Source organism: Lepidochelys kempii, chromosome 21 (assembly GCF_965140265.1).
Source record: "Lepidochelys kempii isolate rLepKem1 chromosome 21, rLepKem1.hap2, whole genome shotgun sequence".
Classification (NCBI taxonomy): Eukaryota; Metazoa; Chordata; order Testudines; family Cheloniidae; genus Lepidochelys; species Lepidochelys kempii.
The window spans coordinates 18,111,899-18,139,851 of record NC_133276.1 but is presented as its reverse complement, the minus strand read 5'-3'; the positions used below and the strand labels follow the sequence as shown (position 1 = coordinate 18,139,851).

At 46.0% G+C, this 27,953-nt stretch overlaps 1 protein-coding gene across 5 annotated transcripts in view; it reads right to left on the bottom strand.

Moving 5' to 3' along the window:
• KLHL12 (kelch like family member 12) overlaps positions 1–27,953 on the bottom strand; it is a 118,167-nt gene that overhangs the window by 84,456 nt on the left and 5,758 nt on the right. For all 5 annotated transcript variants that reach the window (XR_012155801.1, XM_073319672.1, XM_073319674.1 and 2 more), the window contains exons 2-3: positions 21,299–21,452; positions 20,513–20,730 (exon numbers count right to left, since the gene is read on the bottom strand). Coding sequence is in view for 4 of the 5 variants with exons in the window: in XM_073319672.1 (XP_073175773.1) it covers positions 20,513–20,730; positions 21,299–21,452 (372 nt within the window). In the remaining variant the exon portion in view is untranslated. The remainder of the gene's footprint in view (positions 1–20,512; positions 20,731–21,298; positions 21,453–27,953) is intronic.

The following is a 27,953-nucleotide window of genomic DNA, read 5'->3' as shown; positions in this document are numbered from 1 at the left end:
CTGGATTACTTCCATTGAAGAGTTTTTAAAAGAGTTGGCTGAGGAGCTTGCTGGACCATTAACGATGATTTTCAATCAAACTCAGAGGACAGGAAAGTTCAAAAAGACTGAAAGAAAGGTAATGTTGTGCTAGTTGTTAAAAAGGATAAACAGGATGACCTGGGTAATTATAGATGTGTCAGCCTGACATCGATCCCAAGCAAAATAATGGAGCAGCTGATACAGGACTTGATTAATAAAGAATTAAAGGGTGGTAATATAATTAATACAAATCAATATGGGCTTATGGAAAATAGATCCTGTCAAATTAACTAGATATCTTTTTTTGATGAGATTACAAGTTTGATGGAAAAAGCTAACAGTGTTGATATAAATGAATATTCTTAGAACTCTAATGAGTTTGACTTGATAGTGCATGACATTTTGATAAAAAGACTAGAAAGATATAAAATCATCATGCCACACATTAAATTGGTTAAAAGCTATCTAACTTATAGGTCCCAATATGTAATCATAAACAAGAAATATTCATTGAGCGGGTGAGTTCTGAATAGGGCTCGTCAGGGATTGGTTCTTTCCTCTATGTTATTTAACATTTTTATCAATGACATGAAAAAAACAGATTCATAGATTCCAGAGCCAGAAGGGACCACTGTGATCATCTAGTCCAGTGGTTTTCATCCTATTTTCATTTGTGGACCCCTAAAAATTTTTAAATGGAAGGGTGGATCCCTTTGGAAATCTCAGACATAGTCTGCAGACCCCCTAGAGGTTCACGGACCACAGGTTGAAAACCAATGGTGTAGTCTGACCTCCTGTATAACATAGGCCATAGAAACAAATCCTAGAGCATATATTTTAGAAAAACATCTAATCTTGATTTAAAAAATGTCAAAATGATAGAGGATCCTCCATGACCCTTGGCAAATTTTTCTAATAGTTAATTAGTCTTACTATTAAAAATTTACAAGATTTAAGAATGCTCTGTCTTTGTCTAGGTTCAACTTCCAGCCATTGGAAGTGGTACCTGACAACAGAACAAGGAGTAATGGTCTCAAGTTGCAGTGGGGGAGGTTTAGGTTGCATATTAGGAAAAACTTTTGCAATTAGGAGAGTAGTGAAGCACTGGAATGGGTTACCTAGGGAGGTGGTGGAATTTCCTTCCTTTGAGGTTTTTAAGGTCAGGCTTGACAAAGCACTGGCTGGGATGATTTATTTGGGGATTGGTCCTGCTTTGTGCCGGGGGTGGGACTAGATGACCTCCTGAGGTCCCTTCCAACCATGATATTCTATGATTCTATGATCATATTGGATCACCTTTCTCTGCTAGATTGAAGAGCCTTTTATTAAATATTTGTCATTTAAATACTTACAGACTGTAACCAAGTCACCCCTTAACCTTCTCTTTATTAATCCAAACATATTGAGCTCTTCCAGTCTTTCACTATAAGGCATATTTTCTAATCCTTTAATCATTCTCATGGCTCTTCTCTAAACCCTCTCCAATTTATCCACAGCTGTCTTGAATTATGGACACCAGAATTGGACACGGTATTCCAGCAGCAGCTGCATCAGTGTCAAACACGGAAGTAAAACAACTTCTGTACTCCTACTCAAGATTCTCTTGTTCATATATCACAAGATTGCATTAGCTCTTTTGATCACAGCATCATGCTGGGAGCTCATATTCACATCATTATGCATCATTATCCCCAAAATCTTTTTCAGTCACTGCTTCCCGGGATAGAGCCCCCCATCCTGTAAGTATGGCCTACATCCTGTGTTCTAGATGTTCACATTTACATTTAACTGTATTAAAACACACACACACGCATATATATATTACACTTGCGCCCAATCTACCAAGTGATACCAACTGCTCTGAATCACTAACCTGTCCCCTTCATTATTACCACTCCCCCTATTTTTGGGTCATCTGTAAACATTATGAATGATGATTTTGTGTTTTCTTCCAGGTCACTGATAAAAATGTTAAATAGTGTAGGGCCAAGAACTGATCCCTGTTGATCCACACTGGCAACACCTGCTTCATGAATATTCCCTATTAGACAATTTTTAATCCATTTAATGTGTGTTATGTTCTTTTATATCATTCCAGTTTTTTAATCAATATTGTGTGTGGTACCAAGTCAAACACCTTACAAAAGTCTATTATGGCAACACAATTACCTTTATCAACCAAACTTGTAATCTCATTATAAAAAAGGTATCAAGTCAGTTTGACAGGATCTATTTTCCATAAAACCCATGTTGATGTGCACTAATTACATTACCCTCCCTTAAGTCCCATATCAGCCAGTCCATTATCTTGCCCAGGATCGAGTCAGACTGACAGGCCTATAATTATCAAGGTCATCCGTTTACCTTTTATAACAACTGGCACAACATTAGCTGTCTTTCGGTCTTCTGGAACTTTCCCAGTTGTCCAAGACTTATTGAAAATCAACATTAATGATCCAGCAAGATTCTCAGCCAGCTCTCTTAAAACTCTTGGATGCAAGCTATCTGGACCTACATTTCAAAATGTCTAACTTTAGTAGCTTCTGTTTCACACAGAATCATAGAATATCAGGGTTGGAAGGGACCTCAGGAGGTCATCTAGTCCAACCCCCTGCTCAAAGCAGGACCAATCCCCAACTAAATCATCCCAGCCAGGGCTTTCTCAAGCCTGACCTTAAAAATACCTAAGGAAGGAGATTCCACCACCTCCCTAGGTAACGCATTCCAGTGTTTCACAACCCTCCTAGTGAAAAAGTTTTTCCTAATATCCAACCTAAACCTCCCCCACTGCAACTTGAGACCATTACTCCTTGTTCTGTCATCTGCTACCACTGAGAACAGTCTAGATCCATCCTCTTTGGAACCCCCTTTCACATCCTCCTGAGATACTAATGGAATGAAAAGAGTGTTAAGCAGCAGCATATGATAAGATTATATCAGGTTTTTCCCCATATACAGCACAGAAATATTTATTGAACACTGCTACTTTTCTGCATTATTACTGATTATTTTACCATTTCCATCTAGTAATGGAAATATTAGTCAGGATTGGTTTTGTTCCTAATATATTTAATAAATTCCCTATTGTCCTTAATTCTGCTAGCCATAGACATCTCCTTATATCCCTTATAAATTTTCTACAATTCCCAACTTCTGATTTATATTCATTACTATCAACTTCCCCTTTCTTCCATTTGTTATATATTTATTTTTTTAAAAGCTACCTTTACTTCCTCTCTAAACCAGGTCAGTTTTTTCACCAGCGTGGCCTTCTTCCTCAGTTACAGGATTGTATTTTTTGGGGTATCTTGTAATGTGTTCTTAAATTATTCCCAATTATCATTTATATTTTTCTGATTAAATTCTTCCTCCCAGCTGATCAATCTTATAATTATTTTCAACTTTATGAACTTGGCCCTATTAAAACACCAAGTATATATAACTGGTTTGAACTTTATTCTGCTTCCACTTTATAAATGTGATGAACTTAGGATCACTTGTACTTAAGGTATCCATTAATTTTTAGTTCTGTGAACAGTTCCTCTTATCTATCAAGACAAGCTCTAACAAAGAATTCCCCCATCTTTGCTGCAACACTTTGAGAGTTAGGATATTGCCATCTATAATGTTTAGAAATTCCAAAGATGTTTCAGCATTAACATCATGAGACCTCCAGCAGATGTCACTCAAACTGAAGTCCCACATGATCATACAGCGTTTTCCCCTACATATTATAGATAGAATCACAGAATAAAATATTAGAGTTAGAAGAGACCTTAGGAGGTCACCTAGTCCAATCCCCTGCTTGAAGCAGGACCAACACCAACTAAATCATCCCAGCCAGGGCTTTGTCAAGCTTGGGCTTAAAAACCTCTAAGGATGGAAGTTCTACCACCTCCCTAGGTAACCCATTCCAGTGCTTCACCACCCTCCCAGTGAAATAGTGTTTCTTAATATCCAGCCGAGACCCCCCCTACTGCAACTTGAGACCATTGCTTCTTGTTCTGTCATCTGCCACCACTGAAAACAGCCTAGCTCCATTCCCTTTGGAACCCGCCTTCAGGTAGTTGAAGGCTGCGATCAAATCCCCCCTCACTCTTCACTTCTGCAGATTAAATAAGCCCAGTTCCCTCAGCCTCTCATCATAAGTCATATGCCCCCCTAATAATTTCCATTGCCCTCTGCTGGACTCTCTCCAATTTGTTCACATTCCTTCTGTAGTGGTGGGACCACAGCTGGACACAATACTCCAGCCCCAGGAAAAATCATGGAGCAGGTCCTCAAGGAATCATTTTGAAGCACTTAGAGGAGAGGAAAGTGATCAGGAACAGTCAGCATGGATTCACCAAGGGCAAGTCATGCCTGACTAACCTAATTGCCTTCTATGATGAGATAACTGGCTCTGGATGAGGGGAAAGCAGTGGATGCATTATGCCTCGACTTGAGTGCAGGACAGCCCTGCCAAAGGCTACTCCCTCGCCTGCTGGATAATGGTGTAGTGTGACGTGAAGATGTAGATGGAAGACCATGTTGCTGCCATGCATATGCCCTGGATAGGGATCTGAGCCAGGAATGCTGCAGACCACGCCTGCACTCTCGTGGAGTGCACCATAAGCGGAGGGGCTGGAAGTTTTGCCAGGTCACAGCAAGTCCTGATACAGGACGTGATCCGTGATGAAATGCGCTGGGATGAGATCGGGAGCCCCCTCAACCTTTCTGCGACTGCAATAAAGAGCTGCAGTGACTTACGAAATGGCGTTGTGCGCTCAATGTAGAATGCTAGGGGATGCCTAACATCCAGGGAATGGAACATGTACTCTCTGTTACTGGCATGGGTCTTAGGGAAGAACCTAAGTAAAAATAGGTCTTGGTTCACATGAAACTGGAAGACTATCTTTGGCAGAAACGCAGGGTGGGGGCAGAGCTGCACCCTGTCTTTATAAAATACCGTATGGGAGGTTCGGAAGTCAGCGCTCTGAGCTCAGATACCCTTCTGGCCAAGGTTATGGCCACCAGAAAGTCCACCTTCCAGGAGAAGTAGGACAGAGGGCAGGTTGCCATGGGCTCGAAAGGGGTCTCCATGAGTGCGGACAGGACTAGGTTAAGGTCCAACTGGGGAATGGGCCGTCGTACCTGGGGATAAAGTCTAAGCCCTTGAGAAACCTGCACACCATGGGATTACTGCTCCCGAGTGAAAAGCCGAAATGGCAGCAAGGTGTACCCTGAGAGAGGATATTGTCAACCCCTGCTGCTTAAGGTATAACAGGTAGTCCAAAACAAGGGGAACTGACGCTAGCTGTGGTGTGGTTCGCTTCCCCTTTGTCGAGACCAGATGGAAAAACGCTTCTTCTTTGCCAGGTACGTGGCACGAGTGGAGGGCTTCCTACTTCCCAGCAGGACCTGGGTCTGAATAATGAAGCTCAAGAGAGTTCAGCCATGGCGTTTCCACACCATGAAGTGGAGGGACTCCAGATTGGGGTGTTGCAGATGGCTGTGGTCCTGTGTGATTAGGGTCAGGCATACAGGAAGCACCACTGGCCTGTCCACTGAGAGGTTCATCAACATGGTGAAACAGTGCTGGTGGGGCCATGCTGGTGTTACAAGGATCAAGGAAGCCCCATCTTGGCGAGTCTTGAGGAGCACTTTGTGTATGAGAGGGAAGGGCGGGAATGCGTACAGCAGGTGACTCGTCCATGAAAGGCGTCCACGATGGAGCCTGAGCTGTGGTTCAGGAAAACAGAACCGCTGGCACTTCCCGTTGCTCCACGTCGCGAACAGGTCGATGTGGGGAGAACCCCACCTCTGGAAAATCAAGCGTGAGAAGTGCAGCCTGAGGGACCATTCGTGACCGTGAAATGAACGTCTGGGGCAATCGGCTAGTTCGTTTAGCGCTCCTGGAAGGTAGGATGCCTCTAGGAGTATCGAGTGGGCAACACAAAAATCCTACAGCTCAAGGGCTTCCTGGCACAGGGGAGAGGAGCGAGCACCACCCTGTTTGTTTATATAGAACATTGCTGCAGTGTTGTCCGTCAGCACTGACACACATGCACCCTGCAGGTGGGCCTGGAATGCCTGACATGCCAGACGAACCGTCCTCAGCTCCCTTACGTTGATATGCAGTGATAATTCTGTGTGGGACCATAGGCCCCGAGTTCTGATATTGCCCAGGTGCACTCCCTAAACGAGCGCCGAGGCGTCTGTGACCAGGGATAGCAAGGTTGGGGTTTGGCAAAGGGTACTCCTGCACAGACCACTTGTGGTTGCAGCCACCAGCGGAGAGACCCGAGAATGCGAGGGTGGAGGATAACTATTGCATCCAAAGGGTCCCTGCCTGGCCTGTATACCTGTGCCAAAGAGCTCCAAGAGTTGAAAGCATAGCGGCTGAGTACTGCTTGCTGGTTGGCCACTCAAAGCTGGAGCCCCCTGGACGAGTAGACCTTCCGGCTGAAAAGGTCCAGCTTCTTAGCGTCCTGTGACTTAGGTGCGGGACCCAGCTGTCCTTGCCTCTCTTTGTGGTTTGCAGCATCAACCACCAGAGTCCCCAATTGGGGGCGGGTGAAAAAAAAGTGACCATACCCGTTCTGCAGCACAAAATAGCATCTTTCCACCCCTTCAGTGGTGGGTAGTATAGAGGCCTGGGTCTGCCAGAGCACCTGGTGTTTTGGATCGTTCTTATGAGGGGCAAGGCCACCCTAGAAGGACCTTCAGGGGCAAGGATGTCCACCATCGGGTCAGAGTCCTCCATGACCTCCTCTGCCTGGAGATTGAGATTTAGGGCCAACCTTCTAAGGAGGTCCTGGAGTCCCTTGGTATCCATCGCGGTAGGGAGGTGGTGGTGCCTGCCACTGCCTCGTCTAGCAAGGAGGAGGCCCATGGGACAGGGTCTCCTGCCCTTCCGGCTCTCTGGAGGCTGAGTCAAGTACTTCGGAGCCTCCCGTGACTGGAGGTGGCTCTAGTGTCACTGATGGTTCTGGTTTGAGAACTGAGCCTGAGCGTGACAGCCCAGAGTCCCTGTCTCGTGCAGGGTCCTCAGGAGCCGTGGGGGTGTGGCAAGCCAGCGACGTTGCTTGCGGCAGGGGGAGGGGGCACCACGTGGTTCACATGCCACCGATGTCAGCCTGGAGCCCTGACCCTGAGCCTGACGGTAGGCCCAAGGGGTCAAAAAGGGCCATTGGACTAGGCCCTGCCATTGGGGTGGCCAGGCAACCACCAGTGCTCATGGTTCCACCCGTCTGCAGTGCTGGGACCGGTGCCAGGACCGGGAGCAGCAGTGGCTGCGTCTAGAGACAGAAGACTCGGCGTCTGACTCGGACGAGTAGTCTGTGCCTGACTGTGGGGGGACGGAGCTGGGGAACGGTATCGGGGAGATGGTGAGCGGCACCATAACATCACAGGCTTACCGTGATGATGAACTGGGGCGGTGCCGCAGCTACATGCAGTGCCAGGATAGATATTTCAGTCAGTGCCTGAGCCTCCACCTGTAGGGCCAGGGACTGCACTGTCATGGCAATATGGTCCTGTGCTGCCTCATAGGTGTCCAGCGTGAATGGAAGGTCGAGTTCGTCCTCCCAATGCTCCCGAGTCAGGAATTCTACCAGCACCGGACTCAACAGGCCTCCTGTTGGGGCCGGAGTCAATGGTGCCAGGTCTTGAGGCCCAGACCGTGGGTGCCCCGCTGGAGTCCCCTCGCGGCTTCTTGATGGGGGGAATGGCCCCTGTCCGCCTTCTTTTTCTTATGCAGCACCAGGGACTGCGAGCAGTGCCGCATGGCACTGGCTTTACGAGTTGGGGAGCGTTGCTGGAGATCCTTCGAGGAACCCTTCCTCAGTGCCAGGACATCCCACACCGAGGCCGGGGCGCTGTGCACTGATGATGCCGGTGCCGCTTCTGGTGCCAGCTGTGGACAGAGGGCCGACTCCTTCAGGAGGCACTTCAAACAATAGTCCAGCTCTCTCTTAGCCCTGGGTTTGAAACTCCTGCAAATTGGGCACTTATTTGTCTGATGGCCTTGTCCTAGGCACTTGAGACAGACAGCATGTGGATCGCCTGTAGGCATAGGTTTCGCCACCTCTCACACACCTTAAACCCCTGCGACCAAGGCATGCCCTGGTGCCTGGGGAAACTAGAGCGGGTCGGAAGCCCCCCAAAAGTAAGTCCAACTAACTACTATAAAATGAACTAACAACTAAGAAAAGGGAACCACTATGTAGGCACTTGCAAATGCAAGAGACTGAGCTGCTCCAACAACTGTCACTGGCGGTAAGAAGGAACTGAGCCGGCGGCGGGTCGGCAGGGACCTATATACACTGCCGTAAGGTGCCACTTCAGGGGTCTCCACACCCGACCCGACGGGTAGCGCTAGGGGAAAAACCTTCCAACGATCGTGCAGGCGGCGCACACACAAACCTACTGGAATGCACGTGAGCAATCACTCGAAGAACATATGCTCCTAGTGTAATTCTAAGGCCAAAGGGGCTAATACAGAGGTCTCAAAGTCCAGGCCCGCAGGCCATCTGCGGCCCGAGAACCTCCCCACTGAGGGCCATGGAAACTTTAAAAAAGTTTTTTCATGCAGCCCTCATGGCTGCCGGCCGGGAGAGTGATGCAGGAGGGGAGCGGCAGGAGAGATTTACATGCCCGTCCCCTCAACATTGCTCCATCCTGCTGCTCCTGGGACCCTCCCAGAGGTTGCACTTGTCAAGGTGTCATTCAACTCGGCTCCCTGCAAGCGGTTCCCTATCCCTGCTGTTGCTGGCGGAGCCACAGAGGAGAGAATAATGCAGCCATGCTGCCAGCTGTCTGCTGCAGGCGCTGCCCCCACCGCCCCGGCTCCCATTGGCTGGGGGAGAGGGACAGACATACCATCACTAGTTGCTGGGCAAGGTCAGCCATGGAAGCAGCGTCACTAGTCGCCGGGCAGAGTCAGCCAGGTCGGCAAGAGGACAAGGGAGCGAGGGAAAAGGGTGGGAAACAGGCTGGGAGGAGGCGTGAATACCATCTTCAGTTACGTTATTAGCCCACTGGGAGCATTTGAGGACTGGCACTGGCCCTAAGGTAAACTGAGTTTGAGACCCCTGGGCTAATACAATCCTTGGATGCATAAACCGGGGAATCTCAAGTAGGAGAAGAATGATTATTTTATCTCTGTCCTTGGCACCGATGTGATTGCTGCTGAAATACTGTGTCCAGTTCTGGTGCCCACAGAAAGGAGGATACTGATAAACTGAGAGGGGTTCAAATAAGAACCACAAGAATGATTAACGGATTAGAAAACATGCTTTACAGAAATAGACTCAAGGAACTCAATCTATTTAGCTTAACAAAAAGAAGGTTAAGGGGTGACTTGATCGCAGCCTGTAAGTACCTACATGGGGAACAAATATTTAATAATGGGCTCTTCAATCTAGCAGAGAAAGATATAACACAATCCAATGGCTAGAAATTAAAGTTAGACAAATTCAGACAAGAACTAAGTCATATATTTTTCAACAGTCAGCGTAATTAATCATCAGAACAATTTACCAATGATCATGGTGGATTCTCCATCACTGGCTATTTTTAAATTAAGGTTGGATGTTTTTCTAAAAGATACTAAGATAATGTCACGGCTAACCTGGTGGCTGAACTTTGTGACTTTGTCCTTACCCATAACTATTTTACATTTGGGGACAATGTATACCTTCAGATCAGCGGCACTGCTATGGGTACCTGCATGGCCCCACAGTATGCCAACATTTTTATGGCTGATTTAGAACAACGCTTCCTCAGCTCTCGTCCCCTAAAGCCCCCACTCTACTTGCGCTATATTGATGACATCTTCATCATCTGGACCCATGGAAAAGAAGCCCTTGAGGAATTCCACCATGATTTCAACAACTTCCATCCCACCATCAACCTCAGCCTGGTCCAGTCCACACAAGAGATCCACTTCCTGGACACTACAGTGCTAATAAACAATGGTCACATAAACACCACCCTATACCGGAAACCTACTGACCGCTATTCCTACCTACATGCCTCCAGCTTTCACCCTGACCACACCACATGATCCATCGTCAACAGCCAAGCTCTGCGATACAACCGCATTTGCTCCAACCCCTCAGACAGAGACAAACACCTACAAGATCTCTGTCAAGCTTTCTTACAACTACAATACCCACCTGCGGAAGTGAAGAAACAGATTGATAGAGCCAGAAGAGTTCCCAGAAGTTACCTACTACAGGACAGGCCTAACAAAGAAAATAACAGAACGCCACTAGCCGTCACCTTCAGCCCCCAACTAAAACCTCTCCAACGCATTATTAAGGATCTACAACCTATCCTAAAGGATGACCAAACACTCTCACAAATCTTGGGAGACAGGCCAGTCCTTGCCTACAGACAGCCCCGCAACCTGAAGCAAATACTCACCAACAACCACATACCACACAACAGAACCACTAACCCAGGAACTTATCCTTGTAACAAAGCCCGTTGCCAACTGTGCCCACATATCTATTCAGGGGACACCATCACAGGGCCTAATAACATCAGCCACACTATCAGAGGCTCATTCACCTGCACATCCACCAATGTGATATATGCCATCATGTGCCATCAATGCCCCTCTGCCATCTACATTGGTCAAACTGGACAGTCTCTACGTAAAAGAATAAATGGACACAAATCAGATGTCAAGAATTATAACATTCATAAACCAGTCAGAGAACACTTCAATCTCTCTGGTCACACAATCACAGACATGAAGGTCGCTATCTTAAAACAAAAAGACTTCAAATCCAGACTCCAGAGAGAAACTGCTGAATTGGAATTCATTTGCAAAGTGGATACTATTAATTTAGGCTTAAATAGAGACTGGGAGTGGCTAAGTCATTATGCAAGGTAGCCTATTTCCCCTTGTTTTTTCCTACCCCCCCCCCCCAGACGTTCTGGTTAAACTTGGATTTAAACTTGGAGAGTGGTCAGTTTGGATGAGCTATTGCCAGCAGGAGAGTGAGTTTGTGTGTGTGTGTGTGTCTCCCCGGGAAAAGGGTGGGTGGGTGAGAAAGCCTGGATTTGTGCTGGACATGGCCCACCATGATTAACATGCACATTGTAGGGAGAGCGGTCACTTTGGATGAGCTATTACCAGCAGGAGAGTGAGTTTGTGTGTGTATGGGGGTGGGGGGGTCAGAAAACCTGGATTTGTGCTGGAAATGGCCCACCTTGATTATCATGCACATTGTAGGGAGAGTGGTCACTTTGGATGAGCTATTACCAGCAGGATAGTGAGTTTGTGTGTATGTGTTTTTGGAGGGGGGTGAGGGCGTGAGAGAACCTGGATTTGTGCAGGAAATGGCCCACCTTGATTATCATGCACATTGTGTAGAGAGTTGTCACTTTGGATGGGCTATTACCAGCAGGAGAGTGAGTTTGTGTGTGGGGGGGGTGGAGGGTGAGAAAATCTGGATTTGTGCTGGAAATGGCCCAACTTGATGATCACTTTAGATAAGCTATTACCAGCAGGACAGTGGGGTGGGAGGAGGTATCGTTTCATGATCTCTGTGTGTATATAAAGTCTGCTGCAGTTTCCACGGTATGCATCCGATGAAGTGAGCTGTAGCTCACGAAAGCTCATGCTCAAATAAATTGGTTAGTCTCTAAGGTGCCACAAGTACTCCTTTTCTTTTTAAGAATTTTTTGGAGTGGAAGTTTTACGGCCTGTGTTATACACAAGATCAGACGATCACAATTCAGTTAGTGTTAACAGTAAGTCAGCTGGAGGGTGGCTGCTTTTAATTAAGCCTCTTTCAGCACCATCTTGACCTGGTGACATAGTACCATTTAGTTTCTCAAGTTGTTTCATCATCTCTGTCACTGACTCACCTTCACCATCTAACCAGTAATCAGCACTAACTTGGTCCTTCCTAACCAGTTAGGGCTCTTGTAGCAGGGTGACTACTCCGCTCCTGCCCTGAAGGGGTTAAAGCAGCCCAGGAGAGGGCTGTGAATGGGAAAAGCAGGCTGATTGGGAAAGCAGCCACAGCTGTGGCCAGCTTAATCAGGGTCCAGCTGGCCCTTATAAGAGGGCTGTGGGCCAGAAGTGAGGACAGACACCCTCTCTAGCTTCCTAGAGAGAGAAGGACCTGGCTGCCTGGGAAACTAAGAAGGGTACCTAGGGTGGCCCAGTGCTAGGGAAGGGCAGAGGGAGCTCCAGCCCAGCAAAGCCCCTGGCTGCAGGCCTAGTTAAAGGCCTATGAAATGGTACTGGGGTTGCAGAGGGGCAGCCCAGAGATAGACAGAGGCAGCTGGTCCAAACCCCCTTGCCGATGATGAGTGGTTCATAGACTGCAGTCTGCCCCAGGGAGCGGGGGCTAGATTGTGACTGGCAGTGGCCACTGAGGCAAGGTGGGGGTAGAGGGTTGGGGGAATCCCCGGATGGGGAGACTCGGATTGTGGGTTACTGCTGGGGCAGAACCCTGACGAGGAAGGCACTAGGGTCCGGGAGGGACAAGGGGGCCAGCGGCAGGTGAGACACCAGCCTGCAGAGGGCGATCCTGGCCGGAAGAACTAATTCCCAGGACGACCGACAGGAGGCACTGCACCGGTGAGTTGTCGCCCCGCGACAGCTCCCCATCCAGCTTTGTGAACCTTAGCATGGGAATCACAGTAGACCTAATTAATGACCATTTCAGCGGCACCCCCTGCCATCCGCATCTCTCTCTCTCCAACTGAACTGTTTTTGCATTTCTACAGACAGGCATACCCTAGGGAAAAAGGGACCCAGTCAGGGTTATTCCTCCACCCAAAGCACCCTTTGGGCAAGAGCTGTGTAGAAGAGACTCCTCCTTCACTGAGACCTTTGTGGAACCACCCAGCCCCACAACATGTAGGTGTGGAGAAGACAGAAGTTCCAAGACAGTGCTGCGGACATCAGGGCTGTCCTTAGGATTTATGGGGCCTCCGCAGTATTATTAAACTGGTGCCCCTATGCCCAACGGCAGCCTGGGTTTGCAGCCGAGGGGAGGGAAGAGGACGAGGCAGCAAGGATACCAAGCCGCCCGGCCCGCCACACAGTGGCGGAGAGTCACAGTTCCCTGCAGAGAGCCCTGTACCCTCTCCATCATGCAGAATGCGCAGCACCAGCGCATTCGGCTCTGTGAACATGGCCCCGTCTAAGGAGACTGCAGTGCACACTGGGTGTGCGGGAGCTGACCCACTCTTACCTGCTGTCATGGACGGGTGGGTGAAGCTGCCACTTGGGGAGGCTAGCTCCCCAGCCCACCTCTTCAGCCTGTGGTCCCGCCCATACGTCACTCCTGCTGTGCCCCAGACCCCGCCCCCACTCTGCCCAGGCCCCGCCCTCTCCCACACTGTCTCCCTCCTCTCTTCGCTCCCCCTCCCTGCCCACCCCCTTTCAGCCAAATCCCTGAACCCAAATGAAGCAAATGACATTTGAGAAGGAAAAAAAAAAACAAAAAACTACTCTTCAGCAATTTCTTTCTAAAGAAAATGGGGCATGTTTTCCAATGCATCCCAGATGGTGAAGACTGGACATGCAGAAGGTACCTAATTAAAAGCACTAAATTTGGGAATAAAAAATGTCAGTCACAGGTTTTTTGATATACCCTGAAATCTGTCAGAGATTTATTTGCAAAAAACTTTGTAGTAAGGGCGAGTCAGCTGTCTTGCTGAATACAACATTAAATATTACGGAATACATGACGCAGCTCTTCTCTGTGTAACATTTTCTTAATCAGTATTTCCAAGGTGATTTTATATTTTAAATGTACTCTTAAGCCTTCATGAAGCAATAATTCCAGATTACTACATAATTAACTCACTGAATCAAAGACATTATTTAAATTAATCAGTCACAGAGGTTTAGTGTGTTCACAACAATGTTCATAGCTTTTAGAAAAAGGGAACACTAATTTACTTTGTGTGATCTCCATAACAATAGACATGTTTATGAAATTTCACCAACTTTAAAAAATAGGTTTCCAAAGATTTTAGGCATACCAATGGATTTTATATCTTACTATGTACTGATTTTTCTAGAGGGTTCACAGATAGTTCATCAGATAGTCAGAAGTGAAGAAAGGGAAATTCTTTGTCCAACTATCTGGAAGGAAAGGGGTGTTGTCCCCTTAAGGGTTCTCTTCAATGGGAGCGGGGGCAGTGTGTAAAGGGAGAAAGGGATGGACAAAGGACAGGAAGACTTTAGAAGCAACTTTTCTTTTACTATAGTAATTAAAATGTGTATTTAAGATAAGGGTGGTCTTTTGAAAGATTTATTTTAAAAACTATATCTGAAGATCCAAGCATTTAAAGCTAAAGATGATTGTGCATCTAAAAATCTATGCAAGGATTTTTTAGAGATGTAATTTTATAATCTTCACCAACTGTAACGTTATTGACATGAACTGGGACTGTACAGATCATTGTTGCAATCAAGGTCCTGTAGTGGCACCAAATCTTGTATAAAGGGGGTCAAATAAGGTGTCTAAGACACAGTTATGGTTTGCTGGTTATGATTATGCTATCTGTATGCATGTATCATTTTTGTATTTAAGGTTATAAGTATTGGAAGGACAGGCAGGGCAGAAAAGGTGGGGGAGTAGCACTGTATGTAAGGGAGCAGTATAACTGCTCAGAGCTCCGGTACGAAACTGCAGAAAAACCTGAGTGTCTCTGGATTAAGTTTAGAAGTGTGTGCAACAAGAGTGATGTAGTGGTGGGAGTCTGCTATAGACCACCGGACCAGGGGGATGAAGTAGATGAGGCTTTCTTCCGGCAGCTCACGGAAGCTACAAGATCGCATGCCCTGATTCTCATGGGTGACTTTAATTTTCCTCATATCTGCTGGGAGAGCAATACAGCGGTGCATAGACAATCCAGGAAGTTTTTGGAAAGCGTAGGGGACAATTTCCTGGCGCAAGTGCTAGAGGAGCCAACTAGGGGGGGCGCTTTTCTTGACCTGCTGCTCACAAACTGGGTAGAATTAGTGGGGGAAGCAAAAGTGGATGGGAATCTGGGAGGCAGTGACCATGAGTTGGTTGAGTTCAGGATCCTGACGCAGGGAAGAAAGGTAAGCAGCAGGATACGGACCCTGGATTTCAGGAAAGCAGACTTCGACTCCCTCAGGGAACAGATGGCCAGGATCCCCTGGGGGACTAACTTGAAGGGGAAAGGAGTCCAGGAGAGCTGGCTGTATTTCAAGGAATCCCTGTTGAGGTTACAGGGACAAACCATCCCAATGAGTCGAAAGAATAGTAAATATGGCAGGCGACCAGCTTGGCTTAATGGTGAAATCCTAGCGGATCTTAAACATAAAAAAGAAGCTTACAAGAAGTGAAAGTTTGGACTTATGACCAGAGAAGAGTATAAAAATATTGCTCGGGCATGTAGGAATGATATCAGGAGGGCCAAATCGCACCTGGAGCTGCAGCTAGCCAGAGATGTCAAGAATAACAAGAAGGGTTCCTTCAGGTACGTTGGCAACAAGAAGAAAGCCAAGGAATGTGTGGGCCCCTTACTGAATGAGGGAGGCAACCTAGTGACAGAGGATGTGGAAAAAGCTAATGTACTCAATGCTTTTTTTGCCTCTGTTTTCACTAACAAGGTCAGCTCCCAGACTGCTGCGCTGGGCATCACAAAATGGGGAAGAGATGGCCAGCCCTCTGTGGAGATAGAGGTGGTTAGGGACTATTTAGAAAAGCTGGACGTGCACAAGTCCATGGGGCCGGACGAGTTGCATCCGAGAGTGCTGAAGGAATTGGCGGCTGTGATTGCAGAGCCATTGGCCATTATCTTTGAAAACTCGTGGTGAACCGGGGAAGTCCCGGATGACTGGAAAAAGGCTAATGTAGTGCCAATCTTTAAAAAAGGGAAGAAGGAGGATCCTGGGAACTACAGGCCAGTCAGCCTCACCTCAGGCCCTGGAAAAATCATGGAGCAGGTCCTCAAAGAATCAATCCTGAAGCACTTGCATGAGAGGAAAGTGATCAGGAACAGCCAGCATGGATTCACCAAGGGAAGGTCATGCCTGACTAATCTAATCGCCTTTTATGATGAGATTACTGGTTCTGTGGATGAAGGGAAAGCAGTAGATGTATTGTTTCTTGACTTTAGCAAAGCTTTTGACACGGTCTCCCACAGTATTCTTGTCAGCAAGTTAAGGAAGTATGGGCTGGATGAATGCACTATAAGGTGGGTAGAAAGCTGGCTAGATTGTCGGGCTCAACGGGTAGTGATCAATGGCTCCATGTCTAGTTGGCAGCCGGTGTCAAGTGGAGTGCCCCAGGGGTCGGTCCTGGGGCCGGTTTTGTTCAATATCTTCATAAATGATCTGGAGGATGGTGTGGATTGCACTCTCAGCAAATTTGCGGATGATACTAAACTGGGAGGAGTGGTAGATACGCTGGAGGGGAGGGATAGGATACAGAAGGACCTAGACAAATTGGAGGATTGGGCCAAAAGAAATCTGATGAGGTTCAATAAGGATAAGTGCAGGGTCCTGCACTTAGGACGGAAGAACCCAATGCACAGCTACAGACTAGAGACCGAATGGCTAGGCAGCAGTTCTGCGGAAAAGGACCTAGGGGTGACAGTGGACAAGAAGCTGGATATGAGTCAGCAGTGTGCCCTTGTTGCCAAGAAGGCCAATGGCATTTTGGGATGTATAAGTAGGGGCATAGCGAGCAGATCGAGGGACGTGATCGTTCCCCTCTATTCGACATTGGTGAGGCCTCATCTGGAGTACTGTGTCCAGTTTTGGGCCCCACACTTCAAGAAGGATGTGGATAAATTGGAGAGAGTCCAGCGAAGGGCAACAAAATGATTAAGGGACTGGAACACATGAGTTATGAGGAGAGGCTGAGGGAGCTGGGATTGTTTAGCCTGCAGAAGAGAAGAATGAGGGTGGATTTGATAGCTGCTTTCAACTACCTGAAAGGGGGTTCCAAAGAGGATGGCTCTAGACTGTTCTCAATGGTAGCAGATGACAGAACGAGGAGTAATGCAGTGGGGGAGGTTTAGATTGGATATTAGGAAAAACTTTTTCACTAAGAGGGTGGTGAAACACTGGAATGCGTTACCTAGGGAGGTGGTAGAATCTCCTTCCTTAGAGGTTTTTAAGGTCAGGCTTGACAAAGCCCTGGCTGGGATGATTTAACTGGGAATTGGTCCTGCTTCAAGCAGGGGGTTGGACTAGATGACCTTCTGGGGTCCCTTCCAACCCTGATATTCTATGATTGGCTCTATACGGTCTATATTTCAAACTTGTGCCTATACACTCCTGTGGTTTACTGCTCACCTAGGTGGAAGAATCCCACATTCATGGGGATGGTGCATGTATTTGTATGCTACTCAGCAGCATACAAAGAATGACGGATAGAAATTAAAGACCTAAATGTATTTCTGAAATCAGACACTGGGCACCAACACCAATTGTTTTTGGAATGTCTGATAGCTTCTTCAGGAAATGGAGAAAAAGATGCTCTGCACAAGAACCACAGAGAGCTCTCTAGGTCAACCAAAAATACTGGGTAGTAAATGCTATTAATTTATTTTCAGAAAATGCTCTTAACATGAAAGGCTCCACTGCTTTTGGAGCCACAATTTCTGTAAGCTCTCCTCTCTGACCAGAGCTGACGTATGCAACAGCAAATGTGAAGGAGGCTTGGAACTACTTTAAGTCAAAGTTGCAGAAACCACCTGGAACTTGCATCCCAAGCAAGGGGGGTGGGTGGGAACCTCATAGGGAAGTGTTGCAGTTCAAGCATCTCAAACAGGTTATTAAGATAAATCAGAAAGCCTACAAGGCATGGAATAAGGGATGGATTAGCAAGGAAAGCTACCTCTTGGAGGTCTGGAGGTTTAGGGATAAAGTGGAACTGCCAAAAGCCAAGCAGAGCTGGATCTTGCAAAGGAAATTAAAAACCATTATAAACAGTTCTTTAACCATATATATAAAAAGAAGATAACAAAAGAAGGGGGAATCCGGCATGAAGATTAAAGATAATTTAGGTATGGCCCAACACCTAAATGAATACTTTGCCTCAGTTTTCAATAAAGCTAATGGGGATCTTGGGGGGAGCTGCCAGGTGGCTAGTGGGCACAAGGAAATGGAAGTAGAAATTACCACATGAGGCAGAAGCCAAACTCAGACAGCTTAATGGGACCAAATCGTGAGGCTGGGATAATCTCCATCCAAGAATATTAAAGGAACTGGCACATGAAATTGAAAGCCCAGTAGCAAGGATTTTTTAACAAATCCATAAACTCAGGATTCGTACCTTATGACTAGAGAATTGCAACTATTGTGCTTATATTTAAGAAAGGGAAGAAAAACATGATCTGGGAAACTACAAGCCCAGTAGTTTGACCTCAGTTGTATGCAAGATTTTAGAATAAATTCTGAAAGAGAGCATAATTAAAGACAGAGATAAATGGTAATTTGTATAAAATACAACACGGTTTTACAAAAGGTAGATTGTGCTAGACCCAATCTGATCTCTTTCTTTGAGATAAGACTTTTAATCTAGACAAAGAAAAAGCAATAGATCTAATCTAACTGGATTTCCGTAAAGCATATGATACAGTTCCATGTGGGTAATTATTAGTTAAATTGGAAAAGGTGAGGATTAATACAAGAATCGAAAGGTGGTTAAAGGGGAAACTACACCAGGTTATACTGAAAAGTGAACTATCGGGCTGGAGAGAGAGAGAGAGTACAAGTGGAACGCCTCAAGGATCAGTCTTGGGACCAATCTTATTTAACATTTTCATTAATGACCTTGACAGAAAGTGGGAGTGTACTAATAAACTTTGCAGATGACACAAAATTGGAGATATTGCCAATGTGGAGAAGGACCGGAATATCATACAAAATTTGGAGAACCTTGAAAGCTAAGTAATAGAAATGGGATGAAATTTAATAGTGGAGAGTGCAAGATCATGCATTTAGGGATTAACAACAGAAGTTTTTGCTACAAGCTGGGGACTTATCAGTTGCAAGCGACAGATCAGGAAAAAGACCTGGATGGACTGGTTGATCACAGGATGACTATGAATCACTAATGTGATACAGCCATGAAAAAGGCTAATACAATCCTAGGATGCATCAGGTGAGGTATTCCTAGAAGAGACAGGGAAGTGTCATTGCCATTATACAAGGCACTGATGACATCTCATCTGGAAAACTGTGTGCAATTCTAGTCTCCTATGTATAAGAAAGATGAATTCAAACTGGAAAGGTGCAGGAAAGGGCTACTAGGATGATCAGAGGAAAGGAAAACCTACTTTATGAGAGGAGACTTAAGAAGGTTGGCTGGTTTAGCCTAACAAAACGAAGGCAGAGGGGAAGATATAATTGCTATCAGAAGGATAACAACTCCTCTCTCTCCCTGGTGTTTAAGGGCCATTGATGGCACAAGAACAAAGGGATATACACTGCCCAACAACAAGTTTAGGCTTGAAACTAGACAAAGGTTTCTAACCATCAGAGGAGTGAAGCCTTCCAAGAAAAGTAGTGAGGGCAAAAACCTAACCTCTTTCAAGACTGAGCTTGATAAATTTATGTAGAGGATGGTACGATGAGGTAGCCTACAGTGGCATATGGATCATCTGCGACTGTTATTAACAAATATCTCCAGAGATGGACCCTAGATGGGGAAGGCTCAGAGTTATTACAAAGAATTCTTTCCCAGGTAGTTGGTTGGTGGATCTCACCCACATGCTCAGGGTTTACCTGATCACCATATTTGGGGTGGAAAAGGAATTTCCCCCCCAGGTCAAATTGACAGTAACCCTGGGATTTTTTCACCTTCCCCTGTAGTGTAGGGCACAGGTCACTTGATGATTTTAACTACAGTAAGCTATTTGACAGGCAAGGAAGGTATCTCACTCTTCCAGAGTGAGATATTTCCTGCCTGTACAGAACGCACCGGAGATGAAAGCAGAATCCACAAGCACTATCCTAACAACAATCAACACTGGCCTAAGCATAACCTGATGCCTAATAAATATATTCCATTGTAACTATTTTTGTAACTACAACTGTTAACCCAGCTGATCACCCACTGTTAAGCCCAGGCCAGAGTTCACAATTTCTGTTCTACACCAGAGAGAAATATCCCCCATGTCTGTTGTGTCTTGGCCTTTCTCCTTGATTGTAACTAATTTGGTTTTGGTTTGTAGTACTGGTCTTTTCATAACAGTTAGTAACGAACACAGTAACCAATGTTTCATTCTCCATGTTCAAATGACAGCTACCTTGCTGCAGAGGGGAGGTTACACTCTACCTGTCAGTTTCAGAATATGCAGCTGATTCAGTAAGAAGCAGATTTCAGTAGAGCATTCAAAGTCTGCCTGAGATAGCCATTCCAAGAGTTTTATGAACTAACCAATGTGGGGGAAATGGAAGAGGGCTAGACATACCGTTATTTGCTTTGTTTTCAAGCAGTATTTTGCTCTCACTGATTTGCACAACAAATCCTGCTACCTTTACCTGAATTTCATCACATTTGATGAGCTTTTCCACCTCTTCCTGATTTAAGAGGATGAACTCTTCATGCTGAACCACCTCTGGGAAGTGTTTCTGGCTGAAGACCTCTGCTGCCTGCATTAGATCAACGCAGTTGTGTGTCTCAGCAAAATCTCGGATGCCCAAACAGTTTGATGGATCCAGCTGGCTTTCCAAGAACTCACAACAAGCCTGCTTCACACCTATAGAAATGAGATGAGTGAGTGAGCTCATGCACTTCTGCTATCCAATCCCTGCTTTGGAAAGTAATTTAGAAAACCAAGTTCTAGTCTATATTGAAATGTCAACCCCAAAACCTTGCTTAGAGGTATGCACACACAAAGAGACATATAGGCAAACATTTCTTCAGGGGCCAGGAAAAAATAAAGCAACAGACGGTATGTTTAGACCACTGACTATTTATACATACTAAAAATAACTTGACAAATATAGGAGAGATTCAAAAGGAAGCCTTACAGAGCTCGGGGATCTATAGGACCTTAGAGTGAGAGATGCCCTGGGACAATTATTTGTTTTATCACCATTTCTCCACGAGGGTTAAACTTTCTTATCAGTGAGAACAGAGTACATACAGCAGCACATTTGACAAACGGCTATTATGCAATTTCAACACAAAAAGACTTGGGTCTGGAAACAGCCCAGCACCCTATTCTGCCTTCTGCAATCTTTCCTTTACTTACAAGTCAGACATTCCAGAGCCCTTAACAGCATCAACTGTACAATCTGCATGGTTAATTGGTTTGCAATTACCTTTCAGCTGAAGCAGACATGCTGCTGGGAGCAATTCCTGGACATTTTCTACCGTCACATGAACCGTTTCTGTATACACAAAGTCCAGCAGGATTTCCATAGTAGAGGCTGTCAACCCTTGGATATCCACATATGGTTTATCTTTTTCTGAAAGCTACAAATTAAAAGCAAGGGAGATAATGGTTTATTTTCCAGAGGTCAGACCAAAAACCCAGTGATGGCTCTTAGAAGTTGTCCCTGCAGAGTACTCTGCCTTTTCAGTGTATGTAAAAAGGGAAAAGATAGAGATGAAGGAATTTCCTTGGAGAATTCAGCATGTGTGTGTGTGTGTGCATACACACGTGTGTAGAGAAGACAGCATAAGTGTTTCTTTTGTGTAGAAAGATGCCTCAGGGAAACTGTATTTTGGAAGAAGCCAGATGAGATTTGACACAACAGAAGCTTAATGGGTGGTATTTAACCTAAGATGAACAGCAGACTCACTAACATCACCTGGCATAGGCGCAGACTCCATGGGTGCTCCAGGGCTCAAGCACCCAGGGAAAAAAATAAGGCAGTGCTCAGCACCCACTATCCACAGTGGTTTTGCCCTGGCGCTGGCCGCCTGATCAGTTATTTGGTGAGCATCTGGGGGAGGGGGCAGAGAGGAGGGAGCAGCGGGCAGGCAGGAGGTCTTAGGGGAGGGGGCTGGGCAGGAAGAGGTGGAGCAAGGGCAGTGCCTTGGGGAAGAGGCCAAGCAGGAGTGGGGCCTGGGGTAGAGCACCCACTGCGAAAAATAAAAGTCAGCGCCTGTGTCATCTGACATGCAGAAGCGAGGAGTGAAGGAGAGTTCCCCCCAACTCTTCCCCTTGGACTGGCTGCCTGACACATTATGGGTTGTGTGGAGCAACCATCTCATGCCTGTCTTTATAAACACACCACACAAAAAGTTCCATTAAGCTAGAGTTAAGATTGAAGGGACAGATCAGTAATTTAAGGATAAAAATCCTTACAAGAACTTCATAGTTCTACTAAAAAGCCAGGAATTTCAGAACCAAGGTTAAACTTGCATGAAAAACATATGAAAATAGAGAAATGCACAGTTAAGGTACCCAGTCAACCTTAACTCTGGCCCAATTAGCAATGCCAACCTTCCATCTTCCTTTTGTTATTTTGTAAGAGGTGTTATTTTGGATCAAATATTTTTTCTAAGGGCTTTAAAGGATCCATCAACTGTGGACATATTAAATTCCGAGAAGCCACAGTACTCATGTGTGCAGGTGAAATACTGAGATTGTGCTTCATAGAATCATAGAATATCAGGGTTGGAAGGGACCTCAGGAGGTCATCTAGTCCAACCCCCTGCTCAAAGCAGGACCAATCCCCAATTTTTGCCCCAATCCCTAAATGGCCCCCTCAAGGATTGAACTCACAACCCTGGGTTTAGCAGGCCAATGCTCAAACCACTGAGCTATCCCTCCCCCAATTCAGTTTATAATTGGTTTCATGTCTCTATTGTAAACCTGATGACTCTGTTTCTATTGACTCTTGGATAAATGGCTAGCATACAGAACCACAAAGTCTGCTCCTGCAAGCTGTTGAGGACCTCCTGTCAGCATGCACAGGCCCTTAATGAGGTCTTCAGGATGTGACTTGTGAAGTAGATTTTTTTCCTGAAGCCTGTATATGGCTAAAGGGGGCAGTGTCAGTACTAGATGTGCATGATTCAGAGAGAAGCACCCGAGCTTCTCTTGACAAAGATGAAATTAAACAGTTATGGATAAGGGTTCAGTAAGGAAGGGTTGTTGCTTGGCCATGGAACTGCCAGAGTTGAAGGAGAAGAAAATAATCCAGTAGTGGAGGAAATCAGTGCAGTCCTGGGACTTCCTGTGAAGGTGCAGGCAACGCAGGAGTGGAGTAAACAGACTGAGCCAGTGCTGTGGGCTACTGGGATGCACTTTACAGTAGAAGAGAGGGGAACAGGAGTCAAAGGTGATGGAGAAAGCAGAATGAGGGTGCAAAAGTAAGAGGGTAAGAAGAGTGTAAGAAGTCAACAGCCTGAGGATTATAGAGAAGTGGGATGTAGAAGGTGAGTGGATCATATACAGTGAGACTGACTGGCAGTCTGAGAAAGAGGATTCATAAAACTTAAGGCCAGATGGCACCACTAAAATCATTTAGTCTGACCTCCTGCAGAGGCGAGGCCAGAGAACTTTACCCATTGATTCCCACATCATAGAATATTAGGGTTGGAAGAGACCTCAGGAAGTCATCTAGTCCAATCCCCTGCTCAAAGCAGGACCAACACCAACTAAATCATCCCAGCCAGGGCTTTGTCAAGCCAGGCCTTAAAAACCTCTAAGGATGAAGATTCCACCACCTCCCCTAGGTAACGCATTCCAGTGTTTCACCACCCTCCTGGTGAAAAGTTTTTCCTAATACCCAACCTAGACCTCCCCTACTGCAACTTGAGACCATTGCTTCTTGTTCCGTCATCTGCCACCACTGAGAACAGCCTAGCTCCACCCTTTTTGGTCCCCCCAGTCAGGTAGTTGAAGGCTGCTATCAAATCCCCCCTCGCTCTTCTCTTCTGCAGACTAAATAACCCCAGTTCTCTCAGCCTCTTCTCGTAAGTCATGTGCCCCAGCCCCCTAATAATTTTCACTGCCCTCCGCTGGACTCTCTCCTATTTGTCCACATCCCTTCTGTAGTAGGGAGACAAAACTGAACACAATACTCCAAGTGCAGCCTCACCAGTGCCTAATAGAGGGGAATAATCACTTCCCTCGATCTGCTGGCAATGCTCCTACTAATGCAGCCCAATATGCCACTGGCTGTCTTGGCAACAAGGGCACACTGCTGATTTCTCATCCACTGTAATCCCCAGGTCCTTCTCTGCAGAACTGTTGCTTAGCCAGTCAGTCCCCAGCCTGTAGCGGAGCATGGGATTCTTCCTTCCTAAGTGCAGGACTTTAAGCCCATAACTTCTTGTGAGTTACAGCATGTCTTTTAGAAACAAACATCCATTCCTGATTTAAAGACTCCAAGAGATGAAGAATCCAGCATGTCCCTAGAAAAGTTAGTTACACTTACTATTAAAAATGTTTTCAGATGATGAGTCTCCATTTAGGTTTCAGAGTAACAGCCGTGTTAGTCTGTATTCGCAAAAAGAAAAGGAGTACCTGTGGCACCTTAGAGACTAACCAACTTATTTGAGCATAAGCTTTCATGAGCTACAGCTCACTTCATCGGATGCAATTAGTTACTTTTTGAGATCTGTCAAATGGATTATAAATTAGCCAACTAACATCTTACTGCACATTTTTTTCATTCATGCTTTTACTTTCTGCCTTATCAATGGTCTGCACTGTATAACTGCTAATTTACTATCAAATCACTACTATCAACTTTCTCTTTTTCCATTTGATAAAACTGCTGCTTTCACATCCCTTCTTTACTAGGACAGATTTTCTGACTGAAGAAGCCTTTGGATACAGGGAAATCAAGAAGGAACAGCTTTTAGTGAAAGCAAAATCAGGTGAGTGGCCATTTTGGTAAGTGAGCAAGCTTACATCGTGGTTTAAAATCATAAAGACAGGAGGAAAAGTAGTCAGGTGTGGGGCAGAGGGGTATCAATTTGGAGACCGAGGTCACCAAGGATGAGGATGGGAAACTGAGAAGAGTGGAAGAAAGAAAGCCAAACATGATAATCTGAAGAATCAAAGCTCACACCCCCTCCACAGTGAACTAGACAGAGTTGTCGACCACGCTCGTGAAAAGGAGGAAGGAGTGACGCTCCCATCTTGTGACCTCACTGTCCCCAAGCACTATACTTTTCCTATACCTCTCCAACTTCTGTAAACATCCTCAAATAAGCAGGAAGTAAACAAGTAAAATAAGCTGGCTGTATTTTAAAGAATCCTTAATGAGGTTACAGGGACAAACCATCCCGATGTGTAGAAAGAATAGTAAATATGGCAGGCGACCAGCTCGGCTTAACAGTGAAATCCTTGCTGATCTTAAATACAAAAGAGAAGCTTACAAGAAGTGGAAGATTGGACAAATGACCAGGGATGAGTATAAAAATATAGCTCGGGCACGCAGGAGTGAAATAAGGAAGGCCAAATTACACCTGGAGTTGCAGCTAGCAAGAGATGTTAAGAGTAACAAGAAGGGTTTCTTCAGGTATGTTACCAACTAGAAGAAAGTCAAGGAAAGTGTGGGCCCCTTACTGAATGAGGGAGGCAACCTAGCGACAGAGGATGTGGAAAAAGCTAATGTACTCAATGCTTTTTTTGCCTCTGTCTTCATGAACAAGGTCAGCTCCCAGACTACTGCACTGGGCAGCACAGCATGGGGAGGAAGTGACCTGCCCTCTGTGGAGAAAGAAGTGATTTGGGACTATTTAGAAAAGCTGGACGTGCACAAGTCCATGGGGCCGGATGCGTTGCATCCGAGAGTGCTAAAGGAGTTGGCGGATGTGATTGCAGAGCCATTGGCCATTATCTTTGAAATCTCATGGCGATCGGGGGAAGTCCCGGATGACTGGAAAAAGGCTAATGTAGTGCCCATCTTTAAAAAAGGGAAGAAGGAGGATCCTGGGAACTACAGGCCAGTCAGCCTCACCTCAGGCCCTGGAAAAATCATGGAGCAGGTCCTCAAGGAATCAATTCTGAAGTACTTAGAGGAGAGGAAAGTGATCAGGAACAGTCAGCATGGATTCACCAAGGGCAAGTCATGCCTGACTAATCTAATTGCCTTCTATGATGAGATAACTGGTTCTGTGGATGAAGGGATAGCAGTGGACGTGTTGTTCCTTGACTTTAGCAAAGCTTTTGACACGGTCTCCCACAGTATTCTTGCCAGCAAGTTAAAGAAGTATGGACTGGATGAACGGACTATAAGGTGGATAGAAAGCTGGCTAGATTGTCGGGCTCAACGGGTAGTGATCAATGGCTCCATGTCTAGTTGGCAGCCGGTATCAAGTGGAGTGCCCCAAGGGTCAGTCCTAGGGCCAGTTTTGTTCAATATCTTCATAAATGATCTGGAGGATGGTGTGCATTGCACCCTCAGCAAGATTGCAGATGACACTAAACTGGGAAGAGAGGTAGATACGCTGGAGGGTAGGGATAGGATACAGAGGGACCTAGACAAATTGGAGGATTGGGCCAAAAGAAATCTGATGAGGTTCAACAAGGACAAGTGCAGAGTCCTGCACCTAGGACAGAAGAATCCAATGCACCGCTACAGACTAGGGACCGAATGGCTAGGCAGCAGTTCTGCAGAAAAGGACCGAGGGGTTACAGTGGACGAGAAGCTGGATATGAGTCAACACTGTGCCCTTGTTGCCAAGAAAGCCAATGGCATTTTGGCATGTATATGTAGGGGCACTGCCAGCAGATCAAGGGACGTGATCGTTCCCCTCTATTCGACATCAGTGAGGCCTCATCTGGAGTACTGTGTCCAGTTTTGGGCCCCACACTACAAGAAGGATGTGGAAAAATTGGAAAGAGTCCAGCGAAGGGCAACAAAAATGATTAGGGGACTGGAACACATGAGTTATGAGGAGAGGCTGAGGGAACTGGGGATGTTTAGTCTACGGAAGAGAAGAATGAGGGGGGATTTGATAGCTGCTTTCAACTACCTGAAAGGGGGTTCCAAAGAGGATTGATCTAGAGTGTTCTCAGTGGCAGCAGATGACAGAACAAGGAGTAATGGTCTCAAGTTGCAGTGGGGGAGATTTAGGTTGGATATTGGGAAAAAACTTTTTCATTAGGAGGGTGGTGAAAGACTGGAATGCATTACCTAGGGAGGTGGTGGAATCTCCTTCCTTAGAAGTTTTTAAGGTCAGGCTTGACAAAGCCCTGGCTGGGATGATTTAATTGGGGATCGGTCCTGCTTTGAGCATGGTGTTGGACTAGATGACCTCCTGAGGTGCCTTCCAACCCTGATATTCTATGATTCTATGATCTTAGCAGGTCTGCAGAGAATGGTATAGGTACAGGAAGCAAAGCAATGAGATAGGATCTGAAGGGGGACTAGGGATGCCAGGAAAGTGACCCAAGGTGCAAAGACTTCCTAGTCTGCTCCCCACACTCATTTTCCATACAAAATTCTTCCTTGCCCCAAACCAAATCTACCAATTTTGAAGCCTCTGCTTGTGGACTGGGAAGTAGGGCAGTTGGGGAAAGCTGGGGTGTGAAATACTTGGTAGCAACTTTAATCATGAGAAGGTAGCAACAGCTACCATTTCATAACACAGTGGTAGTAATTCAATGCCCAGATGTCAAGAACAGCACCTACAACCTGCATGAACTATACCGTCTGTCTATGTGGATATCAGGTGGGATTTTTATTCAAGGACAACCAAACTCTGCTTCATTTTGGCACTTTCAATACCACAAAAACATTTATCTTAACATTGACCTTCCATAAGAGAAATTATAAGCCACTGCACCACCATGCTTCTTTCTGTCTTGATGCCCTGTTGAAGGAAGACCCTTAAGACATTCAGTGTGAGGAACTGACCTTGCTTTATAAGTCCGTGTGCCTGTGACTGAAAAGAAATCATCCACGCTGTTAACCACGTGGTGGGGGGAGGGGGTGAAGCGATCATCCCAGAGAATTGGGTGTGGGTGGGAGGAGCAGGGGGGGAGTTAATTCGGTTTCTGCTGCA